Source organism: Trichosurus vulpecula, chromosome 5, assembly GCF_011100635.1.
Source record: "Trichosurus vulpecula isolate mTriVul1 chromosome 5, mTriVul1.pri, whole genome shotgun sequence".
NCBI lineage: Eukaryota > Metazoa > Chordata > Mammalia > Diprotodontia > Phalangeridae > Trichosurus > Trichosurus vulpecula.
Window position 1 is genome coordinate 29582275 of NC_050577.1, and position 23645 is coordinate 29605919.

Genomic DNA, 23645 nt, shown 5'->3' on the forward strand with positions numbered 1-23645 from the left:
GTGCTATGCTGTATACACTATTAAATGTAGTCACTATATAAGTTGTTTTTTTTTTTAAGTGAGAGTTCAATTTGACAAGATGGGAATGGGGTTGCATCTGGGATTGACTTATGTAAAAACAAGAGGCACCATAAAACATTTTTTTTTAAAAAAGGAAAGAAAAAAGAAAGTAAAGATCTAGTAAGAAAAAAACCCAACATCCAAGGAATAGGGAAAAAAAGAGGTCAGAAAGAGGTCATAGTTGTTGTAGGATTAGGAGAATAAGAAATGTGGCTACACTTGAGGTTACAGCCTCAAACAGCAATCACTAACAGATGTCTATAACCATCATAAAAGACTTTATGCTATATTTTTTCAATCATCCTGTGGATTCCTCTTTACAATTCATAATAAGTAGGTATAAGTGCATAGGATAGTTTTGTTTACAGATTAAAAAAAATTTATTCTAATTCTCCCCCCCAAAAAAGATAAATCCAAAAAATGCTACATAAAGATTGGAATTAGATGGGCATCTAGGTATCTAGGCCACCCTTCTCATTTTGCTGAGGCTCAGAGAGAGCAAGTGATGTGGCCAAGGTCACAAAGTTTCACTCAAGTTCTCTGATGACAATCTGGTGTCCTTTATTCTCCTCCTGTGTGGTGGCCTAGGAGAAGGCTGAGAAAGCAGGGAGAAGCCAGCCAGAGGCTCTCTTTCCCCTCCTATAGCCCCCCACAGGCGACTCCTAGGACTGGACGAGATTAGAAGACAGCAGGATAGAATACTGTCTTTGGGAAGACCTGCATTAGAATTCTGCCTCAGTGGGATCTTGGGTGAGTCACAATCTTCAGTTTCATTTGTAAATAGAGAATTTCACGACAAACACAAAGTTGTCAAGAGGATCAAATGAAATAATTAGCACCAAGAATCTTGCAAACACAAAAGCACCTTAGAAATGTCAGCTATTATTATTGTGAGTTTTCAAATGTTATTTTGACTAACAAAATACGAATTACCTTAAAACCCTTCCCGAATTCAGAATAGCTTTTGCCATCATTTACTGTCTTAATCAGCAAACACTTAGAGCGCATCTCATATCATGTCGGATGTTTGGTGGATTTAGGAGATGTTAAAAGTGTATCCTCTACTCAAAAGTGCTGGGGACCACTGCTCTAGGCTGGAGGCAATGGGGGCCCACACTGGGGAGAGGTCAGAGGAAGGGGAAAAGGGATAAAGAAGCAGACCTCCAGGGAGGTCTGTTGCCCATTGCTACCACGAAAATATTTTGGTGCATATAGGACCTTTCTTTTTATCTCCATTAAAGGACAAAATGTAATTTAATATGGAGGTTTATGTTGAAATTCCAATTAGAGGAAAGGACCGGCATTCTTGATTTAGTAGGGTTTTCAGGCCTAGCTCATACCACCAACATGCCTCCCATAATTTCCATCCTGGAGCTGACAGTATTCACAGCTCAGTGATCAGATCCAGGATTCTCCGAAACAAAACAACTGAAAACCACTGTTGTGGTTTATTTCAAAGAAAAAGGAAGAAACATCAAAAGCTCCAAGAAAACTCTAATAATTTTTTTAAAAAAGTTTTATGAATGTCTTTAAAAAAATCATCATCATATCCTCACCGTATCTCCATTTATCACCTCTCCCCATAGCATTTTGTGACAAATACAACCCACCAAATACAGCCTGACCAGCTGGGTCTCTCTCGGCATGCATCATAACCCTCTGTGAGGCCGGCGTCCTCAGCCTCCTACTTTCTATGACGTGGCGGAAAGTCAACTTTATTATCTGTTTTTAGCACCGTTTATGTCCCATGCTTAAAATTCCCTTTGGTCTTATGTACCTTCATCTCTTAGATTTCCAAATGTCTTTTAAAGCCCAGCTTGACACACCTTGTACATCAGAGGTTGTTAAACTGGAGTCCTTTGCCTTCTCTCTCTCTTCATATATATATATATGTATATGTACATACATACATATATGTAAATATGTATGTGTATATATATATTTATAACTCAAAATAATTTGTTTCCTTAATTCTAGGCCTTTTATAAGTAAAAATAACATTAATAATAATGAAATAATCATCTCATTCGATTCTCACAACTGTGGGAGAAAGATGCTATTACCATCCCCTTTTTACAGATGTGGAGACTGAGGCTGAGGGTGGCTTGCTCAGGGTCACATGATAAATGTCTGAGGCAGGATATGAACTCACATCTTGCTGACTCCAAATCTAGCCTTCTTATTGGGCTGCATTTGACAAGATGACTCTGAGAATCCATAAGCTGCCCCAGACGGCCAGAGGTCCAGGTCCCAAACAAAGCCTTTCTCCAAGTGCTAGTGCCCTGACTGCCTAATTATCTTATTCATTTTGTATACATTTTGCCTATATTCTTTTACGTGCTTGTGTGTGTGTGTGTTGTGTATACATGTAGGCAGATACACATATATTATGTGTATATAATTTGGTAGCTCCTCTGTTAGAATATAAGTTCCCTGGGGGTGGGGAACGTGTCAGTTTTGTCCTTGTACCCCCCTGGCACTTAGCATGCTGACTGCCACGGACACAGTAGGTCTTTGTTGGCCAACTGGTTGGTTTTCAGGGATTTTCTGCTTCCGCAAATCAGGCTGATACGTATATTGGGGTATATGGGAGACCTTTCTTCCTGTCTTTGACCCCCTAGAGAATATGCCCTGCAGGGAGACCTTTGAAGTGCCCATTTTGCTGAAATCAATCACGTGCGCTTGTCACAACTAAATCTGAGTCCCCCATTTCAGTAAGTATTCACAGGGCAGCTTTCAAAATGGCCAGTTGGTCCAAACTATGTTCGAATAACCACGTCACTCTGAGTAAATAAGGAAGTAGTGCCTAGAACGAAAGAGTCACTTCTCTGAGGAGAAGGAAGAGAGACCAACGTCCTTGGCCAGATTGGCCCGGCAGTACTGGCAGCCACGGTAATCGGGGAAGGGCCTTGTCTCCACCATGCTGAAGGTTGCTGTGGATGTGGTCTGCTTCTGTTCTCAGGCTCAGACATATAAAGGGACACACGATCACAGCTTGAGCCTTCTGGCTTATCTGAGTTTTTAAAAATAGGAAAAAAGCCTTTCAAAACCCCAAAGATTCCCTTCCCTGACATAACTCAAGAAGTTTTCTCCAGCTCATTATTTTTAAAGCTCCCAGAACCCAGGAAGTCCATTTCACATTTTCTAGTTCAGGGTTTCTGCCAATTCAGGGGAATTTTTTTTGTGTATGCATTGAAAAAAGCCTCCTTAGAGAAAAAGGCGTGTGTGTGTGTGTGTGTGTGTGTGTGTGTGTGTGTATGTATCGGGGTGGTGCATGTGGGGGAGGGTGTCACTGGAGAGTCTGTATTCTTGGAATATTTTCTTTTTCTTTTCCAGGGCACCAATCTGTAATAAATGAGGCATTCCAGAAAATGCTGAGAGTGGGGAGGGGGGTGATGTTAAAACTCAAGGGCTACCAGGGGAACACTTAAGAACAAGGCTTTAAGTTAAATTCACTGTCTTTGAGTTTTTGACCACTAGGAGCAGGAGGCCAGTGCCCAGCAGGCGCCTTGACTGAAGAAACACGTCTGACGAGTGCCGCACAAACAGGCCTGTCTTTTGTAGATTTCTGCAATCTGCATGGAGGCTGCCTTGCCGGCCATCAGAGCCGGGCCAGAAGTCTGTGCAGGACATTGCTCAAAATGGAACGTCATCTTTTCAGAGCTCAAGGAGGAACGAGGCCTGAACAGGCAGCAGAATCGGTAGTGGCATTGATTTTCCCCTTGGCCCCCAGACAATGATGGCATTGTTTGGCACCCGCATGGGCCCGGCCTGCACCCTTCCATTTTCCTGGCTTTGCTTCAACGAAGAACAACAGGTGGGAGCTGGGGATCAGCCCCTCCACTTACAGAATTGGGGTCAAGCTAATAGGATCAGAGTCCTGGAACCAGAAGGGGCCTCAGAGGCCATCACTCCATGATTCTGCAGATGAAGAAACAGAGTCCAAAGGGGTCAAAGTCATAGAATTAGAGCTCTGCAGATGGAAGGGACCTCGGAGGCCATCACCCTCTCATTTTACAGATGAGGAAACAGAGTCCAAGGGGGTCAAAGTCACTGAATTGGAGTTCCACAGCTGGAAGGATGTCAGAGGCCAGTTTTACAGACTAAGCTCAAAGAGGTTAGTTGACTTGTCCAAGATCACCCAGGCAGTAAATGTAAATACTGATTTTTGACTGAGCTGATTATCACTATCATTATAATCATAATATATTAATAATAACTATTACTGTTAATAATACCAGTAATTCAGGGAGACAGCTTGTCATAGCGGCCTCCAAGTCCATCAGACCTGGGTTCGCGTTTCCCCTCTGCCACATACTACTGATTGGGTGACCCTGGGCAGATCACCCAATCTCTTGGTGTTTGATCTAAGACTGTAAGTTGAGGCAGCTTGTGGCACAGTGCATTGGACCTGGAGTCAGGAAGGGCTGAGTTCAAGTCTGACCATGGATGCTTACTAGCTGTATGACTCTAGGCAAGTCACTTAACCTATGTTTGCCTCAGTTTCTTCATCTGTAAAAGGGGGTGATAACAACACCTACCTCACAGGGTTGTTGAGAGAGATAAAGTGCTTAGCATTGTCCCTGGCACATAGCAGGCACTTTGTAATTTCCTTTTCTTCCCTCCCATAACACCAGTTGTCAGTTAGCACTGGTAGAGGGGACTGCTCAGTGGACATTCCTCACATGAAATGGAACCCTCAGTTCAAGAACTGATTATTTAGTCTGTTGGTCACTGCCATCCATCCAAGCCAGGTCTCCGATGTCTGATGTACCAGGACATGGAGGCCAGATAGGATGGGCATGGGTGAGGACAAGATGGTCACGAGTCGACTCGCCCACACCTCTGAGGGGCAGTATAGAACCTGAGACACGCTTCTTTAAAGATTGTCTATAGTAGAACAAATTCGATACTAAGAAAATGGATTGACATCATTAGTCATAAAGACCCAATTCCAACCAGTCTTCCCTACCAAAATGCGGTCTTGTTTGACGTTACATCAACGCAAGATGTCAGCATGTAGCTTGGGTCTTTGGATGAGGAGAATTCATTCTGCATTTCAAAGGGGTCTTTGATGTTTCTATTTCTCTCCACCCCTTCCCCCCAAAAGTTCTGCAGCCGTGTCTCAAGACTCTAGCTGAACATGTGGCACTGGCCCTTACCAAAGGGAAATGAAGCAGGCACCTGGGAAGTCACCAGGAGGCTCCTAGGAGGTGAATAAGAGGGGAGTTTTGCGGGGGTATGCATGAGATCATCCAGCTGGAGGGGAAAGACCCTCAGGGGCCATTGGTTTGACCCCACTACTTCACTGAAGAGGAAGCTCAGACATTTCTGGGGAGGTTCCGTGAAATGCCCAAGCTAAGTGTCAAGGTAAGTGACAAGGTAAGATTTGAACCCAGATTCTCTGACTCCAGAGCCAGGGCCCCCTCTACTGTGCCATTCTGCCTCTTATGAAAAATGTCCAAAAACCATGAATTGTTTTGGGGGTTTTTTTGGTGGGGAGAGTGTAGGAGAATTGTCTAGAGGAGGGGTCCTTCGCGTGTTTTGTGTCCTGGACTCTTTGTCTCAATCTGATAAAGCCACAGCCCTTTACCCAAAGGGTTAAGCCCCTTCTCATGTTTTTAAACGCATAAACTATCGTTGTTATTGTTGAGCGGCTTCAGCTAGGTCCGACTCCCTGTGACCCCATCTGAGGTTTTCTTGGCAAAGATCCTGGAGAGGTTTGGCCATTTCTTTCTCCAGCTCATTTTATAGAAAAGGAACTGAGGCAAACAGGGTTAAATGACTTGTCCAGGGTCACTTAGATCATATTTGAACTCAGCCACTTGAGGACTCCAGAGCTGGTACCTAGCCAGTGCTCCATCTAGCTGGCTATAAACTATAATACTATATATCGTTATCTATCTATATCTATATCTATATCTATATCTATATCTATATCTATATATATTTAAATTCATGGATCCCAGGTTAAGAATCCTTGCTCTACACCCATGATTTTATCTGCATAGGGAACTCTTATGTAAAGAAATTCCTTCCACCAATGCAGACTGGTTCTCTAATTAATAGTATTAAAAAGTTCTCTGATGTCAGTTTGTGCTCTTTCCACAGAAGCACAGGCCCGAATAGGACTATGAAGCTAAAGGGGCAGTGCTCAACCAGGGGAGGGTAGGTAGGTAGGGAGGTAGGGAGAGGGACAGACAGAGAGACAGAGACGGACAGAAACAGAGATAGAGAGAGAGAAACAGACAGAGAGAGCATGAGAGAAAGAGAAGAGGAAAGAGAAGGGGGAGAGAAAGGGGAGAGGAGTGGGAAAGAAGAGAGGGGAGGGAGGGAGAGAGATAGAATGAGAGAGAGGGAGAGAGAGAGAGAGAGAGAGAGAGACAGATACAGAGACGGAGACAGGAGAGAGAGAAGAATGTGTCAAGCATGGTGGAAATCTGATCCTCAGGATCCTGTAACTCTGTTTATAAAACCAACACATTAAGGACCAGCTCACTGTCTGCCAACATTCAGGAAACCCTCATAATGGAATCATAAAAGTACAAGCCTGAGCTCTTCGAAGGGCCGTAGGCACCAACGTTTAGTGTTCAATCTCATTCCGTTTCAGAGCCTGGGCCCACAGTGGTGTTGTTTAGACTCCCACAGCCCATCCTGGACGAGGGCAAAGATTTCTTTGACATGATTGTTATAACAACCAGCTCTCCACCCTCCACCCCCTATCCCCAATCCCAGCAGATCCTCCTCGGACATTCCTGAAATGTCTCTTAAGTCTTTCTTGAATGCAGTATCAGAAAGATTCAAAGACTATAAACTAGCTCTTAGTTCTCGAGCCATGGGGTAGGGCTTGCTGAAGTCCAGATGGAGAAATAGACAGGATTTTCATCATCCCGGAGGTTAAAAAACCACCAACTACAGAGAAGACAGGATTTGTTTTTTCTCTCATTAACTTTCCTTGGCGTAGCTGGGGCTAAGCTCTCCTGGCAAAAGAAGCCGGGAATGAACCCACAAAAGAGAGGGCAGGACAATATCTTCTAAGCCGAAATGTTCCCAACCAAACACATCATAACTTTAAATGTTTATCCACGCCAACTTAAAAATGTAGTTTTTAATGGCCTCACTCAAATAAAATCACTAAGCACATCTGTAATATTTAATAGACATTCTAAAATAAAGTGCAAACATTTATCTTCACGAGTGCACAAATTTCTCAAGCTAAATGCTCCGCTGTCTTCCAGAAAAAACTCCAGGAAGGGCCGTGTCATGAAGCCCAAAGCCTCCCATGCCCATGGACGAAGGGAAAATAAAGGCTGGAGCAAGAATGGATTAAATGATCCCCCTACCCCCATGACTAGGAAAGTCGGGGATGCTTTAAACAGGTAGGAAAAAAAAAGTTAAAGATGAGTTTCCATTACTTTCTTACCAAATGAATACACATTAATTACATCATCGCATTACAATGGAAAAGACATTGGATTTAGAACCAGAGAGCCTGGTTTCGAGTCCCACGGCAGGGGTGACGTAGCACACGGCATCTGAGCAACCTGGGACTCAGTTTCCTCAGCTGTAGAGTAAGGGGTTGGACCAGATGGCCCCTCAGGTCTGTTCCAGTTTTATTACCAAACCATGGTCCTAGGTGTATGGAGTTTTGGAGAGTGCTCAAGCAATGATGAGAATGGCCAAGGGCCTTGAGCTCATGCCACAGGAGGGTTGACTGAAGGAAAATGGCACCTTTTGTCAGAGGGAGACCCAATAGTCGGCTTCAAGTGTTTGGTGTGAAGGAGGAAACAGGCATGTTCTGCTTCCCCCAGAGGACAGCAGGAGGAACAATGGGCAGAAGCTGCCAAGGAGCCAATTAAACTCCATGTAGGAAAAGCTTACTAACAACGTATCCAAGAGTGGGATGGGCTTCCCCTTACTGGAGGTCTTCAAGCGGAGGGGTGAGGGGTGACCCCTTCTCTGGAAGAGATTTTTGGGCCAGACTGGGAGGAACCAGACGGCTTCTTCAAGGAAGCATGCGTTCAAACCTGCCTCACACCTCGCCTAGCTGTGAGGCCCTGGGTAAGTCATGTTCTCTTCTGTGCTTCGGTTTCCTCACCTATAAACTGAGGAGCTCGAATGAGGCAGTTTCTGAGGGCCCGTCCATCTCTAGAGTTATAAGCCAATGGCACGATGCTGTACCCAGCAGTGTGGGGGGCAAAAAAGGGAAATAACAGACTTCACAGCTAGAAGGTACCTCAGAGATGTTCTTATTCAATGACCTTGTTTTAGATAGGGAAACCGAGGCCTGGGGAAGTAAGTGACCTGCTCCAAGTTGCAAAGCTAGTTGGAGGAGACTATGCTCTCTCTGTGTCCTATCTGGCCAGAGCAAAACCATAACAAGAATCTGGGGTTCACACCTTGCCACAGAGAAGAAAGAATGAACGAGGAAGACTGGTAAGTTAGGAAAGTCAATAGCCAAGGCCTTCCTGGCTAGGGAGGGAAAAGACACCTCCTTTCAGAGACCGAAAATGCTACAAAATATATACTGAACAAAACCAAGAGTAAATATACATAATAATTGTGACAATTTAATAAAAGAATTTTGAATTTTGAGTAATGGACAAACTAAAGAAGGTCCTGGAAAAGGAATGATGGAATCTATGTCCTCTCTCACAGTGTAAAGCTGGGACGGGGGGAGAGGGAGCAGTATACTACAATTAGGCCTCAATCCTGGGCACACTGTCAAGTGCATTGTCTGTTCAGGATGTAACAAGGGAGGCAGAGGGAGTAAAGGATTGACTTTGAGACCAAAGACATTAAGACAATCATGACAGGTCTTAGGTGGGGGCAGAGCCAAGATGGCGGCTGGAACACTGGGACTAGCGTGAGCTCCCCGCCGAGTCCCTCCAAAAACCTATAAAAAAATTGGCTCTGAACCAACTCTAGAACTGCAGAACCCACAAAACAGCAGAGGGAAGCAAGGCTCTAGCCCAGGACAGCCTAGATGGTCTCTGGGTAGGGTCTATCCCACACGGACCTGGGAGCTGGGAGCGGAGCAGAGCAGAGCCCAGTGTGAGCGGGGCAGACCAACCAGACCAGGAGCCGGGCGGAGTGTGCCCTAGTGCCCTGAATGAGTGAGCTGCAGCAGTTACCAGACTTCTCAACCCACAAACACCAAAGACAGTGGAGAAGGTTAGTGGGAAAAGTTGTGGGAGTATAAGGAGTTCGCGCCCTGGGGCAGCGGAGATGGGGCAGCTACAGCTGCAGTTGCTTCTGGCCCCAGGCCCACCTGGTGGGAGGAATTAAGTGGCAGATCAGAGCAGGAGTGCACAGCCTGCTGAAGATCTAAGCCCAGCCCGGGCTGGGGGTTCTTGGGGAAGGAGGAGTGCTGGTGTGGCAGAGCTGGCACATCCCCCCCCCCCAAACGTGGAACATAGAACTCTTTAGTCTACAAGCAGTCATACCCCACTGAAAAACTCAAGAGTCAAGTTAGTTGGTTGGGAATATGGCCAGGCAGTGAAAACACACCCAGATTCAGTCTCAGACTTTGGATTCTTTCTTTGGTGACAAAGAAGACCAAAACATACAGACAGAAGTTAACAAAGTGCAAGAGCCTACACCAAAAGCCTCCAAGAAAAACATGAACTGGTCCCAGGCCATGGAAGAGCTCAAAAAGGATTTGGAAAAGCAAGTTAGAGAAGTAGAGGAAAAATAGGGAAGAGAAATGAGAAGGATGCAAGAAAACCATGAAAAACAAGTCAATGACTTGCTAAAGGAGACCCAAAAAAATACTGAAAAATACACTGAAGAAAACAACACCTTAAAAAACAGACTAACTCAAATGGCAAAAGAGCTCCAAAAAGCCACTGAGGAGAAGAATGCCTTGAAAGGCAGAATTAGCCAAATGGAAAAGGAGGTCCAAAAGACCACTGAAGAAAATACTAATTTAAAAATTAGATTGGAGCAAGTGGAAGCTAGCGATTTTATGAGAAATCAAGATATTATAAAACAGAACCAAAGGAATGAAAAAATGGAAGATAATGTGAAATATCTCGTTGGAAAAACCACTGACCTGTAAAATAGATCCAGGAGAGATAATTTAAAAATTATTGGACTACCTGAAAGCCATGATCAAAAAAAGAGCCTAGATATCATCTTTCAAGAAATTATCAAGGAGAACTGCCCTGATATTCTAGAGCCACAGGGCAAAATAGAAATTGAAAGAATCCATCGATCGCCTCCTCAAATAGATCCCAAAAAGAAATCTCCTAGGAATATTGTCGCCAAATTCCAGAGCTCCCAGATCAAGGAGAAAATACTGCAAGCAGCCAGAAAGAAACAATTTGAGTATTGTGGAAACCCAATCAGAATAACCCAAGATCTGGCAGCCTCTACATTAAGAGATCGAAGGGCTTGGAATACGATATTCCGGAGGTCAATGGAGCTAGGATTAAAACCTAGAATCACCTACCCAGCAAAACTGAGTATCATGCTCCAAGGCAAAATATGGATTTTCAATAAAATAGAGGACTTTCAAGCTTTCTCAGTGAAAAGACCAGAGCTGAATAGAAAATTTGACTTTCAAACACAAGAATCAAGAGAAGCATGAAAAGGTAACCAAGAAAAAGAACAAGAAAAAGAAATTGCAAGGGACTTACTAAAGTTGAACTGTTTTGTTTACATTCCTACATGGAAAGATGACATGTATGATTCATGAGACCTCGGTATTAGGGCAGCTGAAGGGAATATGCATATGTATATATATCTACATATATATATATTTATATATATATATGTGAATGTGTATGTATGTATATATGTATGCATATATATATATATATTTACATATATATATATATATATATATATAGAGAGAGAGAGAGAGAGAGAGAGAGGGCACAGGGTAAGTTGAAGATGAAGGGAAGATATCTAAAAGAAATAAAATCAAATTAAGGGATGAGAGAGGAATATATTGAGAGAGGGAGATAAAGAGAGATAGAATGGGGTGGATTATCTCGCATAAAGGTGGCAAGAGGAAGCAGTTCTGTGGGAGGAGGGGAGAGGGCAGGTGAGGGGGGAAGGAGTGAATCTTGCTCTCATCAGATTTGGCCTGAGGAGGGAATACTATACATACCCAATTGGGTATCTTACCCCACAGGAAAGAAGAGGGAGGAAGATAAAAAAAAGAGGGGGATGATGGAGGGGAGGGCAGATGGGGGTGGAGGTAATCCAAAAGAAACACTTTTGAAAGGGGACAGGGTCAAGGGAGAAAATTCAATAAAGGGGGATGGGTTGGGAAGGAGCAAAATATAGTTAGTCTTTCACAACATGAATATTGTGGAAGGGTTATACATAATGATACACATGTGGCCTATGTTGAATTGCTTGACTTCTTAGGGAGGTTGGGTGGGAAGGGAAGAGGAGAGAGAATTTGGAACTCAAAGTTTTAAAAACAGATGTTCAAAAACAAAAACAAAAAAGTTTTTGCATGTAACTAGAAAATAAGATAGACAGGCAATGGGGCATAGAAATTTATCTTGCCCTACAAGAAAGGAAGGGAAAAGGGGATGGGAGGGGAGTGGGGTGACAGAAGGGAGGGCTGACTGGGGAACAGGGCAACCAGAATATACGCCATCTTGGAGTGGAGGGGAGGGTAGAAATGGGGAGAAAATTTGTAATTCCAACTCTTGTGAAAATCAATGCTGAAAACTAAATATGTTAAATAAATAAATTAAAAAAAAAAAGAAAATCATGACAAAAAAACACCACAGCAAAAACCTAGGGAGCTTATTGACATTTACCCAGATGCTATTACTACCTCATTTCCAAAAAAGTAAAAAATCAACACCATGGCTCAGGAATAAAGTGATGAAGACAGGGCTGATGAGCCTGTGCAGAATGTACAGAACACGGGGGCGATGCCCATCCAGCATGGCAGCAGTCTACACTGACTGGGTCCAGAGAAGGAAAGCGGAAAAGCCAGGACTTAGCCCAGACCCTCTGACCACACAAATCCATCACTCTACACAAACGCCTCCCTCCCCTAGCACACAGCCTGGACAGGGGAGAGAACTGGGTTTTCTTTGCCTGCCTTCTCTAGCTCACTCCCCCATTCACCCCCTTTCTCCCTTCTCTGTCTCTCTCTCTGTCTCTGTCTTTCTGCCTCTCTCTCTCTGTCTCTTTCTTTCTCATTTCTCTCCATTTCTCTTTTCTCTCTCTCCCCCTTTCCTTTCTTCTCCCCATTCTTCCCCCTTCTCTCTCTCTGGTCTTTCTCCTTCACACACACACACACACACACACACACACACACACACACACACACCCCAGAAGTAAGTTATAAAGCTTCTGTAAGATTCCACATTTCCCTAGGCAAAGGAACATCTATCTCTGAACTTGATCTTCTAATCAACCCTAAAAACTGCTCATCCCCTGCTGCTGTAGCAACCATCCAGTAAACCAAACTGGAAGTTAGTCTAAACCTTCCTACAATATCTCCGCTCAGACCAAAATAAACCAGTTCAGCCTGGGGTTACTGATAATAAAACAATAGTCTTATGTGCAATCAATTCATTTCTTCTTCCTGTCTACCAGAAATGAACTCGGAAGCCGACCAAACTGAGTTGTCCTGTGATTGTCCCCAAACAATCCAAGGCGCAGGCCAAGGGAAGGCATTTTCCCCAGAAGTCTATCTGGGTAAGTGTGTGTAGACAGACCACACCACAGAGGAGGCCCAAAGCTCAGTTCATCCTGCTACTGGAATGACATTTGAATTGGGCCTGGTGACCCCAAAGTGGGTGTTAGAGCAGCCAAGCATCCTGTTCTCTCCTTTTCACCCTAACAGCAGACCACCCCCGCAAAAAAAAAAAAAGCCAACATAAACATAAAAATCCAGCATGGTTTATAACTGATTTTAAGCAATTGTTTTGAAATGATCTGGTGAGAATTACAGACCTGATAAATATAGATTTACATTTTGAGATTATCCAGGCCAATGAGTATTTATAAACTGCGTACTAAGTGCTAGGCACCAGGGAAAATAGTCAAGGGGTTAATGTTCTGCTGGGGAGAGTCAACCTGTGACGAGATGAAGATACATTAGATAATTTGAGGAGGGGGCGGTCACTAGGCTGACTGGCAAAGGCTTCTTGCAAAAGGTGGCCCCGGGCTGAGCCATAGAGGAGGGCAAGGATTCATTCTGGGAGACCGCCGGTCTAATGTAATAGAGCCCAGAGATGGAAACCCAAGGTTGGGGAATAAATAGAAAATAGGTCTGTTTGCTTGCAATGTAGCATGTGGGAAGGAGAAGAAATAAGCTTGGAGAATGAACTCAGAGCCAGATTTGATCCTGGAAGCAATAGGGAGCTTCAGCCTACTCGAGTGAGGGGACTAAGTTTAGATCTATGCTTCAGGAAGATTATTTTGGCAAGCATGTGTTGGATGAATTGGAGACTCTGGAGTCCAATTAGGAGGCTCTTGCAATTAGTCCAAGAGAAACAAGATGGAAACCTTGATAAAGATGGTGGCTCAGTGAGAGGAAGGGCGGATGAGAGAAAGGAAAGGCATCTGGATGATCTAGTTGCACCCCTCATTTTTAGAGGTGAAGAAGATAAGATCCAGAAAAATAATGTGACTCAGCTAAGGTCACACAGGTGGACAGTAAACCATAAAGCCAAGGTTCCAAGCCAGGGCCTTTGATCCCACATTTATTAATCCATCCGCTGGACTTGGACAGCTCAGCTGAATTTAGCACCTATGGCTAAGCCTGGTACAACCACTGCCATTTTTTGGTTTCCTCTCTCTTTTATTTTTCCTTCTTGTTCAGCTTCCAAGGTTCTGAAGCCTAGAACCCCAAATCCAGACTCTAGGACTGATGATCCACGTCCAGAGGCCTGCAGGCCCCAAACCCAACCATCAGCCACTCAAAGTTGCTCAAAGTTCATGGTGCTGAAAAGCCACCAGGAGATCACTCCCATCTCTACCCACAATCCCCTCAACTGTTTGCAAAAGCAGTCACATTTTAAGCTAATGCCTCCAACAGCATGAGCATGAGTCCGACGGACCAGAATGTCATTTCCCCATGAGTTTAAAGCCTTTGTTTCTTAGGAATCTGCTTTGTGCACCCTCTATCCAGGCCAACAGAATAACCAGCCATACCGAGTGGTATGCTTCTTCCTCACTTTTGCCTCTAAAAGCATCATTTTCTGCCTTCAAGGTTCAACTCAGGAGACAATGAAGTCCTCCCAGATTGCCTACAATTGTTACTAAGCTTACCTTCCTTTTTTTAAAAGCAGAAATCACAAAAGGTTTATTTTATTTTTAAAAAATTAAATTATTTACTTTTAAAATTAATTTTTTAAAATTTTGAGCTCGAAATTCTCTCCTTCCTTCTTGCTCCTCCTCCACCCATTAAGAAAGCAAGAAATAGACTAGCAACTATACATGCAAATTTGTTCACCGTCCTTAATCAACTTTGTAGTTATTTACCTGCATACATGTCACCCCACCAGCAGAACGGGGGCCCCTTGAGGACAGGGACTGCTCTATTTTTGTCATGTTTAGGTGCTGTGGTGTAGAGAGCCTCAGGCCAGGAATCAAGAAGACCTGAGTTCAAATCCAGCCTAAGATACTTACTAACTGTGTGATCCAGGGAAGTCCCTTATGCCTGCTTGCCTCAGTTTCCTCATCTGTAAAATGACCTAGAGAAGGAAGTGGCAAACCACTCCAGTATCTTGGCCTAGAAAACCCCAAATGGGGTCACAAAGAGTCAGATGTGACTGAAACAACATGGCAGCAGTAATAAACTGTTCTAATTTAATAAACTGTAATTAACTGAATTAAACTGACATCCTAGAATCGGAAGGGGAGGCAGCAGGCACTGGATTTGGAGCTCAGGGTCTGGGTTTGAATCCCAGCTCTGACACTTATTACCTAACTGTGTGACTATGGGAAAGTCACTGTCTATCTCTGGGTCTGGAAAATGAGGGGTTAAGACTATCCATCATCTAAAATTTCTTTCAGCTCTAAATTACAATGATATAATCCCCCAGAGCATTCATTTATCTGAAAATCACTATGTTCATCGAGCATCAGGGCTAGTCTCTGATTTCCAAGAGATCCTTCTCAGAAGCGCCTTGTTTTTATCCTTATTTCTAAAATATGTTTTCCTTCCTATTGCTAAAATTTATGTTGATATCTTTTGTGTTTACAACATGTACGTTTCCCAATAAATCTATTCCTCCATTTTATTTTAAGACAATGAGTTACAAGGGAAAATCAGAACGCTTTCACTATTAAGCAAGACCGAACAAAATGCCCACATCAGACATGGCTAGAATTAGAGGGTCTGCTGTCAAGACACCCCATTTTAGGAGATGGAGCCTCCCCAGGGAGGAGTTCCAGGAAGGAATGGGGGAATGGGAGTATCTCTGCCAGGGAAGGGCAGCGCTGGGGGAGTCCGAGGGCCAGGGCACTCACCTTACACCCCTCACAAGCACTGACGCCATAGTGATAGCCTGATGACTTGTCCTGGCATACGAAGCAGGGCTTGTAAACACGAGGAGGAGGGAGTGGAGAAGGGGGGCTGGGGACAAGCTCCTCAGAACTGGTGCTTTGTGTTTCGATGGCTGAAAAAGAAGTTTAAAAAAAAAGACATTTTGAGTTCATTTCGTCAATAATACATGCTTCCTTGCCTCTAATCTTATCAAAATTTTTTACAAAGTGGGGCCAGAGAGAGGTCGTGATGGACAGTGGTGTTCAAGTCTCTACAAGGGCCCTTCTATAGCACTGGGCTCAGTCACATACACATCGTGTGACCTTAGTCACTAACTCTTCTGAACAGCTGTTTCTCTTTAAGTTTTGTTAATTATTTAAGTCTTTTTATTTATTTACTACTTAAGTCTTTTATTTTTACATCATTTTCAGATGGATCATCCTCCTTCCCTTAAAGATTTGTAAATGATTTTTTAAACTAACATTTATTTTCCCTCACTTGAAAAGAGAGAGAGAGAGAGAGAGAGAGAGAGAGAGAGAGAGAGAGAGAGAGAAGCAATTTTCCCTTGGAACAACAAAGAACAGTCAAGCAAAAATAGCCACCCCCGTGACCATGTCTGACAATATGTGCAGCCTCCTGACTCTGCATGGACGATGGAGATGGGTTTCACTATCCACCCTCAGGCACCACTACTATTTTATCAGTTACTCAAAATCTCAGTCGAGCCACAATTTCTTCATCTCTAAAATGAGGATCACAATAATTGGAGCTTAGAACAATAATTATTGTTCAAATTTCTCAAAATTAAGTTTTTAAAAATTAAGATATTGCTTAACATTGAGTTTAAATTAACAATAATTTGAATTTGAACCCTGCCTTATCCTTTAAGTGCCACAAGCAACTCCACAGGACTCATGGATTTAAGTCATAGATGGGCTGTAGTCTGTGCTGTGGGAAGGAGTTCTCACACCAAGAGTTCTGCTGATAAAATCACAGATCCTTCCTTCATTCATGTGCATAGCATTTCAAAGTCTGCAAAACACTTCACTCACACCCACCCAGTGAGAGACAGAAAAATGCAGGGTTAGGGTTGGAGTTGTAACCCTAGCTCCATTCTCTATCAACAAGAGAATATGATTTACCCCCATTTCACAGATGATGAAAATGAGGCTCTGAGAGGTCGAGTGTCTCCTGCAAGGTCACATAAAGTCTGGGAATCAGGCCCAGGTCTCTTGACTCCCAGTAGGCCTTGTCATATCGAGATGAGTTAGTATACGGGAAAGTACGAGCTTTAGGAGAAAGTGAAAGTTGTAAAACATGAATGTCCAAACAAAAGTCAAGGATTATCATTTATAATGACTCCATATTTATCAGTTTAGGGTCTGGCAAAGTGCTTAACATCACTCATCTCAGTGGACGCTCACAAGAGCCCTGTTGGCAGGAACGATGGCCACGGAGGAGACTGAGGTTGAGGAAGGAAACGTCATGTGCTCTGGGTTATGCGGCCACCGAGTATCAGAGGTGGGATTCGAAGCCAGGTCTTCCTGACTCCTGTACCACCCTACTCCACACTTGGGAGCCTGTGCTTCTGTCTCTGTTAGCTTCTTCAGAAGACTTTCAGTCAGCCTACAGGTGTGCCCCAAGTGCAGGCAAAGCAGGCAGGGTTTTCTTTTGTTTGCTTACTGCTTTGAGGGCTTTTTTTCTTCTTTAACTGACCTATTATTTCTTTGGTGTGGGGAGCTCCCAGCAAGGAACTCTGTCTTTGTCTGTCTGTCTGTCTGCCCCACCCTACTCTGCATCTCTCTCCCTCCCCCCTTCCTCTCCCTTTATCTCCCACCTTCCTTCTCTCTCCCTTCCTCTCTCTCTTCTCCATCACACTCTCTCCCTTTTCTTTCTTTTCCTCTCTCTCTCTCTTTTTCTCCCTCCTCCCCCTCCCTTTTCTCTTTTCTTTTCTCCTCTCTCCCTCTACTTTTCTCTCTTTCCTTCCTCTTCTCTCCCTCCCTTTTCTTTCTTCTCTCTCTCTATTTTTCTCCCCTTCCTCTGTTCTCTCTCTCTCTCCCTGACTCCCTTTTCTCTTTCTTTTCTTCTCTCTCTCCTTCCCTCTTTCTTTTTCTCCCTTCCCACCTCTTGTTTGACCTTGCTTGTTTGTTACAAGGATTTTTTCCTTCACTCTTAGGGAGTGAGAAAATTGGGAAGGAAATCAAAGTTTGCAATAGTGTTGCCCCCTCCCCCTTCCAAAAAAAAGAAAAGAAAAAAAGGTCATTGAAACATTTTTTTTTAAATGCACAGAAGTTCGGAAGGAAATTCAGACAAGCAGGATAGCTGTGAAAGTAACATGCTGAATTTAGTATATATATGTATATATATGTGTATATATATATGTATATATATATGTGTATATATATGTGTATATATATATGTATATATATATACATATGTGTGTGTATGCATATATATTTTTTAAAAGCCAGTTGTCTGTAATAGAGATTCATGTTTTCATTTTTAAATCTTTTTCCCGTTCCACTCTGTATATGGATCTATCATTTTCTTTTTGGTGCTTATTAAATTCAGAATAAAAATTCATTTCAGAAGAAGAGTAAAAGCCTTTTTTTTCAGCATGGGCTCAATGTTGCTCTCCAGGGCAGCAGGACAGTCCCTGCTGCAAAGTGAGGGTGTTCATTAATGCAGGGGGAACAAGGAGGGCGTGAGTGCAACGTGGTCCCAGGGTCTCCCAGCCTCAGAAAATGCCCCCCATTGACGGGTCTACACTCTCGTCTCCCCAGAGCAGATCATCTCCGGTTCTCTGCTCTTTCTGTAACCCTTTGACTTAGTTACCTGGCTTCCCACATTGCAAACCCATGGTTCAGCAAATGCACTGGGGTCCAGGTTCAGCTTCACCACTGCTGAGGGGGTCCACCTGTGTTCCTCCAGCTGTGAAACTGGAACACCACTGGAGGTGGCTTCTACTTACTGTTAGGGGAGCGGCTGCAGTTAGGATTGAGGTAGAAGACCTTCCCGTTTCTTTTCAGGAGGGTCTAAAACCATCCCACTACCCAGATGGGGAACTAGGGTGGGTGTACTCCACAGAAGCTTTAGCCCAGAAAAGGAAATTCAGGGGGCTTCAATAGCAGCCCTGGGGAGTATGTCGTCACTCCAGCTTCTTTCTGCCCTACTCCCCCAGCCCTACCCCCACTTCCAACCCCCTCCAGAGCAGAGGCACTGACTTCATCCTGGGGTCTCCCATCCCCTACTCTCCAGTAGTAGCCAGTCTGCCAGAAATAGAAACACCTTTCAGTGTCCTGGGGGGCCTTTCCCTTTTTAGAGAACACTCCCCTACCAACTCCACACAGGACACTTGTCCCAGGTCTTTAAACTTATGCCATTACGGTTTTTTTCCCTACAGTTCCTTACTTGTTTCTCTGAGATGCAAGCCAAGAGACAGTGTGGGCTAGCAAATAGAGGTCCACTAAGACCTGGGTTCAAATCCTGCCTTTGATAGAGAACAGCTGTAGATCCTTGGACAAGTCAGTGACCCACTCTGCGGCCTAGGTAACTCTCTAGGATTATAAATGACAAATGATCAGCATTGGTGGAGGGCTTTCTATACCTGAAGTTCTCTCTACTGAAGAAAAGATGCAGACAATTCCCTCCCCGCTCCCGCCCAAAAAAGCCAACTTGGTCGTCCATTTTCCTTCCCTTTTCCTCTCATTCCCAGCCCTGGCGCCGGAACCCTCTGCTGCCCCCCACCCCCACCCCCTTATCGGTGCGCTAGGCTCAGGAAGATCGTGCAAACGCCCGGTGATAAAATTAGACGCCAGCTAGCTCTTCCAGGCTGACCATTTGCTCATTTCAAAACCTAATTGCCTCAGAAGGAGAAATATTTTATTGCTTTTCTCTGTTCGGGAAAAAAATACCACTTTCATGATGGACAACACTGCCGCTGTTCCTCATTTTCATAATTCTGTCTGTTTCAATGGGAAATTGGGGATGTGGGGGCAGAGTGTTGAATTTAGGGTGACATCCTGACTTGGGTTCAAATCCTGACCCTGCTCCAATCTCTCTATGTGACCCTGAGCAAGTAAATGAGCCTCTCTGGGCTTCGCATTCCTAACCTGTAAAATCAAGAGCTTGGATATGATTTCTGAGCTATCTTCATTCTCAGATCTCTTATTCAGTGAGCAACTGAGTGTCAAAATTTAGAAAATATTACAGTCTGGCTCTACTGGATAAATAATCTATTGTTAGGATGGAAATCCTTCCTGAAGAGTCTGGTCATTTATTCATTCATCAAACACACGGGTATCAAGTAGCTGCCCAGCTGTCGCCTGCCATGGATGTAAGCAAACTAATGATAAGTAGCCTTTACATAAGTTAAATCAACAAGCATTTATTACTACAAAGCGCCAGCCACCCTACTAAGTGCTGGGGACACAAAGAAAGGCAAAGATAGTCCCTGCCCTCATGGAACTCAAAAGCTAAGGTGGCAAGTATTACAGGAGACTGGGAAAGATGGTAGCATTAAGGTTTGAAAAGTGTTCCCCCTGAATTCCCTGTGAGGGAAAGACTATGAAGAACAATACCCCCATTTTAGAGATGAGGAAACTGAGTTTGAGTAAGGTGAAGTGACTTGCCCCAGGGTCACACGGTTTGGAAGTGAATGAGGCAGCTCTTAAACCCAGGTCTAACCTGCTTCCAAGTCAAACACTGTATCCACCAGACCAGCCCTCCTACTAAGCTGTTACCACTACACAGAGTATGCATAAGAAGATCATGATGCCACCACCACCACCACCAAGAATGGCTACTCTGCCTTCCACATTCACTCTCATTTTTCTGAAAGAGCTAAAACATTTTCACTGCTATTATTTGTAGTATATACCAGAATGCTGGACTAGAAATCTGTGTGATCTGGCTACAAATCCTGCATCAGACACTTCCTAGCTGTATGACCCTGGGCCAGTCACTTACCCTCTCTCAGTCTCAGCTTCCTCTTCTGTAAAAGGTATAATACCAGCACCCACCTCCCAGGGCTGCTGTGAGGAGCAAATGAGACGCTGTGTATAAAATACTTTGCAAATCTTGACATAAATGCAAGCCATTGCGATCCTTACTGCTACTGTATGGGATCAGCTTGTTTTCTGTCTTATCTCCAAAAATGTCACAAAAAATCTGATGCCGAAATGTTGAAGATGTGGTTTGTCAGGAAAGCCCTGACGTTCCCTTAAAGTATAATTCTAGTGCCCAGCTCCTGGTCTGCATTTTGGAGTCTGGCTCTTGATTGTCATTACTATAGTGTAGGAAGCAAAGGCAGCCTCTCCAAAGAAAAGGGAGGAGCACTGCAGAATGTCTAGGACTTTGGAAGGGTCCTCAGAAGGGAGCCTCTCTAGCTTTCTGGGACTCAGTAAAAGGAGAGGAACAAACAAATGAAAAAAAAAAATCAAACACTCAACAAGCATTCATTAAGAGAATCCTGTAAGTTGAGAGCAGTCCTAGGTCCAGGAGGTACAAATACAATAAATAAAGTGGTCCCAACTCCAAAGGAGCCGATTTTCGAATGGAAGCCATACAATCAGTCCAGGGCAGTGGGTCAGACAGCAGGGCCTTGGGGTAGGCAAGGTGACCTCCAGCTCCCAACGTCATCCAAGGGCACAGGGTCTAACCCATACTCAAAGCACAAATCCCATCCCCCAAATCCCTGACCAAGAGTTATGGGATCATAGCTCTGGGGCCAGAATGATGCACAATAATAATTAGCATTTCTACTAAGCTTTAAGTTTCACAGAGAACTTTACCTGATGATCTCATTTGCTCCTCACAAACAACACAGTAAAGTAGGTGCTATGATTATCCCCATTATGCACTTACTGAGTGACAGGCATTTTGAGGTTAGGTGGCTTGCCCAGGATCACACATCTAGAAAGCATCTGAGGCCGGATTTGAACTCAGGTCTTCCTGACTTCAGGCCTGGCACTCTATCCACAGCATCACCTAGCTGCCTCCCTTTGCACTGTACTATGGGCCAAATGACCTCTGATTAACAAACAAGAAACTTAGGAAAGACGGTGCAAAAAGCAAAATACTGTCATGATATGTCTCAAATACCAGGTAGTTTTGCAAAAACTTGCCAAGAATCTTTTTAGTCATTTACAAGATTATTATTGTCAGTCTGTCAGTAAACATATATTAAGTGCCTACTATGTGCCAGACACTGTGCTAAGCACTGGGGATACAAAGAAAAATAAAAGACAGACCTTGCCTTCAAGGAGCCCATAATCTAATGGGGGAGACAATGTGAAAGTAAATATGTACAAACAAGTTATAGACAAGATATATTGTGACTCAAACCCCCAAAGCATTGGGACTAAACTCCGTTATAAATGAAAATATTTTGATGCTAACTAACAGACTGAATGTCTAATGTGCTCCAATCCTCCCTGCTCTTCTAATCAAATTGCAATTTTTCTAGTAATGAAATTAACTAATTAATTAATTTTGATGAAAGAAAGGAAGAAAGAGAGCTATAGAGAGAGCAAGAAAGGAAAGAAAGAAGGAAGGAAGGAAAGAAAGAAGGAAAGGAGGAAGGGAAGGAGGGAGGAAGGGAGGAAGGAAGAAAAGGAAGGAAGGAAAGAAGAAAGGAAGAAAACTTTTATTAAGGTTTTCTAAGTGACTTAATGATAATAAAGCTTAATATTTGCACTTGGTTTGCAAAAACATACTTGGGTCATTTGGTCTTTACAACAATGCTATGAAGTGGGTACTAATCCTATTATCTTCCTCTTTGGCAGAGGAAACTGAGTCTCAGAGACACTAAGTGGGTTGCCCAGGATGAGCTCATTATTAAGTGTCAGAGGTAGGCCTCGAACCCAGGTCTCCTCTGACTATAGATTCAGCCCTACAGTTGTTCTTCCAATTTCCTGGTTTCCATCACTTTAATCAATGGATGGTGTCAATGAAATACACATGTACACACCAATAAGGGAAGAAAATGCATTGCTTACGTTTTAAGTCGCACAGCCCTGAGTAAAATCTGCCTGGGGCCAGTAAGGGAGTAAATATCTGAAAATTACTCCATTGGCATGCTGGTTCTCCTTCAATGAGTTCAAGTATGTGGTATTTTGCAACATTTGAGGTCGCATGGGCTCTCAGTATCACCCTGAGAATACCATGGGAAAAATTCAGAGGCAAAACCAGATGGATTACCCAAGCCTACTTTGTTAGTCAGTCAATAAACATTTAAGTGCCTACTACATGTGCTGGGCACTGTGCTAAACACTGGAGGGCCAGCACAGGCCAAAAGCTTTCACAGACTGGGGATGCGGCAACATCCTTATGTGAAAAGACTTGTCCTCAAATGTCCTTTCTACCTACAATATAATAATCTAGCAAAAATATAATTGTCCCCTTCTAGGTGGAAAAAGTTTATTAATGCCTCATCCTCTTGAGAAACCAGATGTGAAGTAAAAACAGAAAGCATCAGCCAATCTGGACCAGCCTCTTTCACTAGTCATTTTTGGTATTTAAGAGAGACTCTGAGGCCTCTGGTATTGATCTGTTTTACCGAGGTCCTGCTTACATCAATAATCTATTAGTCCCTTTAAATTAAAGTGAGATTCATCAAATGCCCTTGAGAGGCCTCAAACATCTTGCTCCTTATTTCATGCTGGTACGATCCATCTCTGGAATGATAAAATTTGAGCTAGAAAACTCTGCAGCCTCAGCAGACAATGTGTTCCGTATTAGCTCATTCAGCGATCTCCGTCAAGCCAGAAAGTGGTTTTTAGACTTCCCGTGGGGGAAAGAGGGCTGTGTCATTCAATAAAACAACCACGTTCTGGCCATGCTGATGTGATTTCGGTTTTTGGAAAGCAGTCTTTGAGGAATAATTTCTGATCGGCATTTGCTCCTATGTATGCATTTTTCCTCCCTTTATTTACGTGATGGTTCCTTTCCAAAGAAGGAGCAGCGAGTGAGCATCCAAGCGGGGTGTGCCGAACCGCTAGCCATCTGTGCAGCGGGGTTTTGTCAGAGATCCGCCAAGACCAGGGAAACTTACGCTCCTCGGACCAGATTAGATGTTTGGCATCCGCTGCTGGTGAAGGCACAGAGCAGAGTC

General features: G+C 43.7%; 1 protein-coding gene across 1 annotated transcript in view; it reads right to left on the reverse strand.

The window, feature by feature from the left end:
* Positions 1-23645, reverse strand: part of RARB (retinoic acid receptor beta) — a 179412-nt gene that overhangs the window by 116648 nt on the left and 39119 nt on the right. The window contains exon 2 of the mRNA XM_036761151.1: positions 15517-15665. Within this exon, the coding sequence (XP_036617046.1) occupies positions 15517-15665 (149 nt within the window). The remainder of the gene's footprint in view (positions 1-15516; positions 15666-23645) is intronic.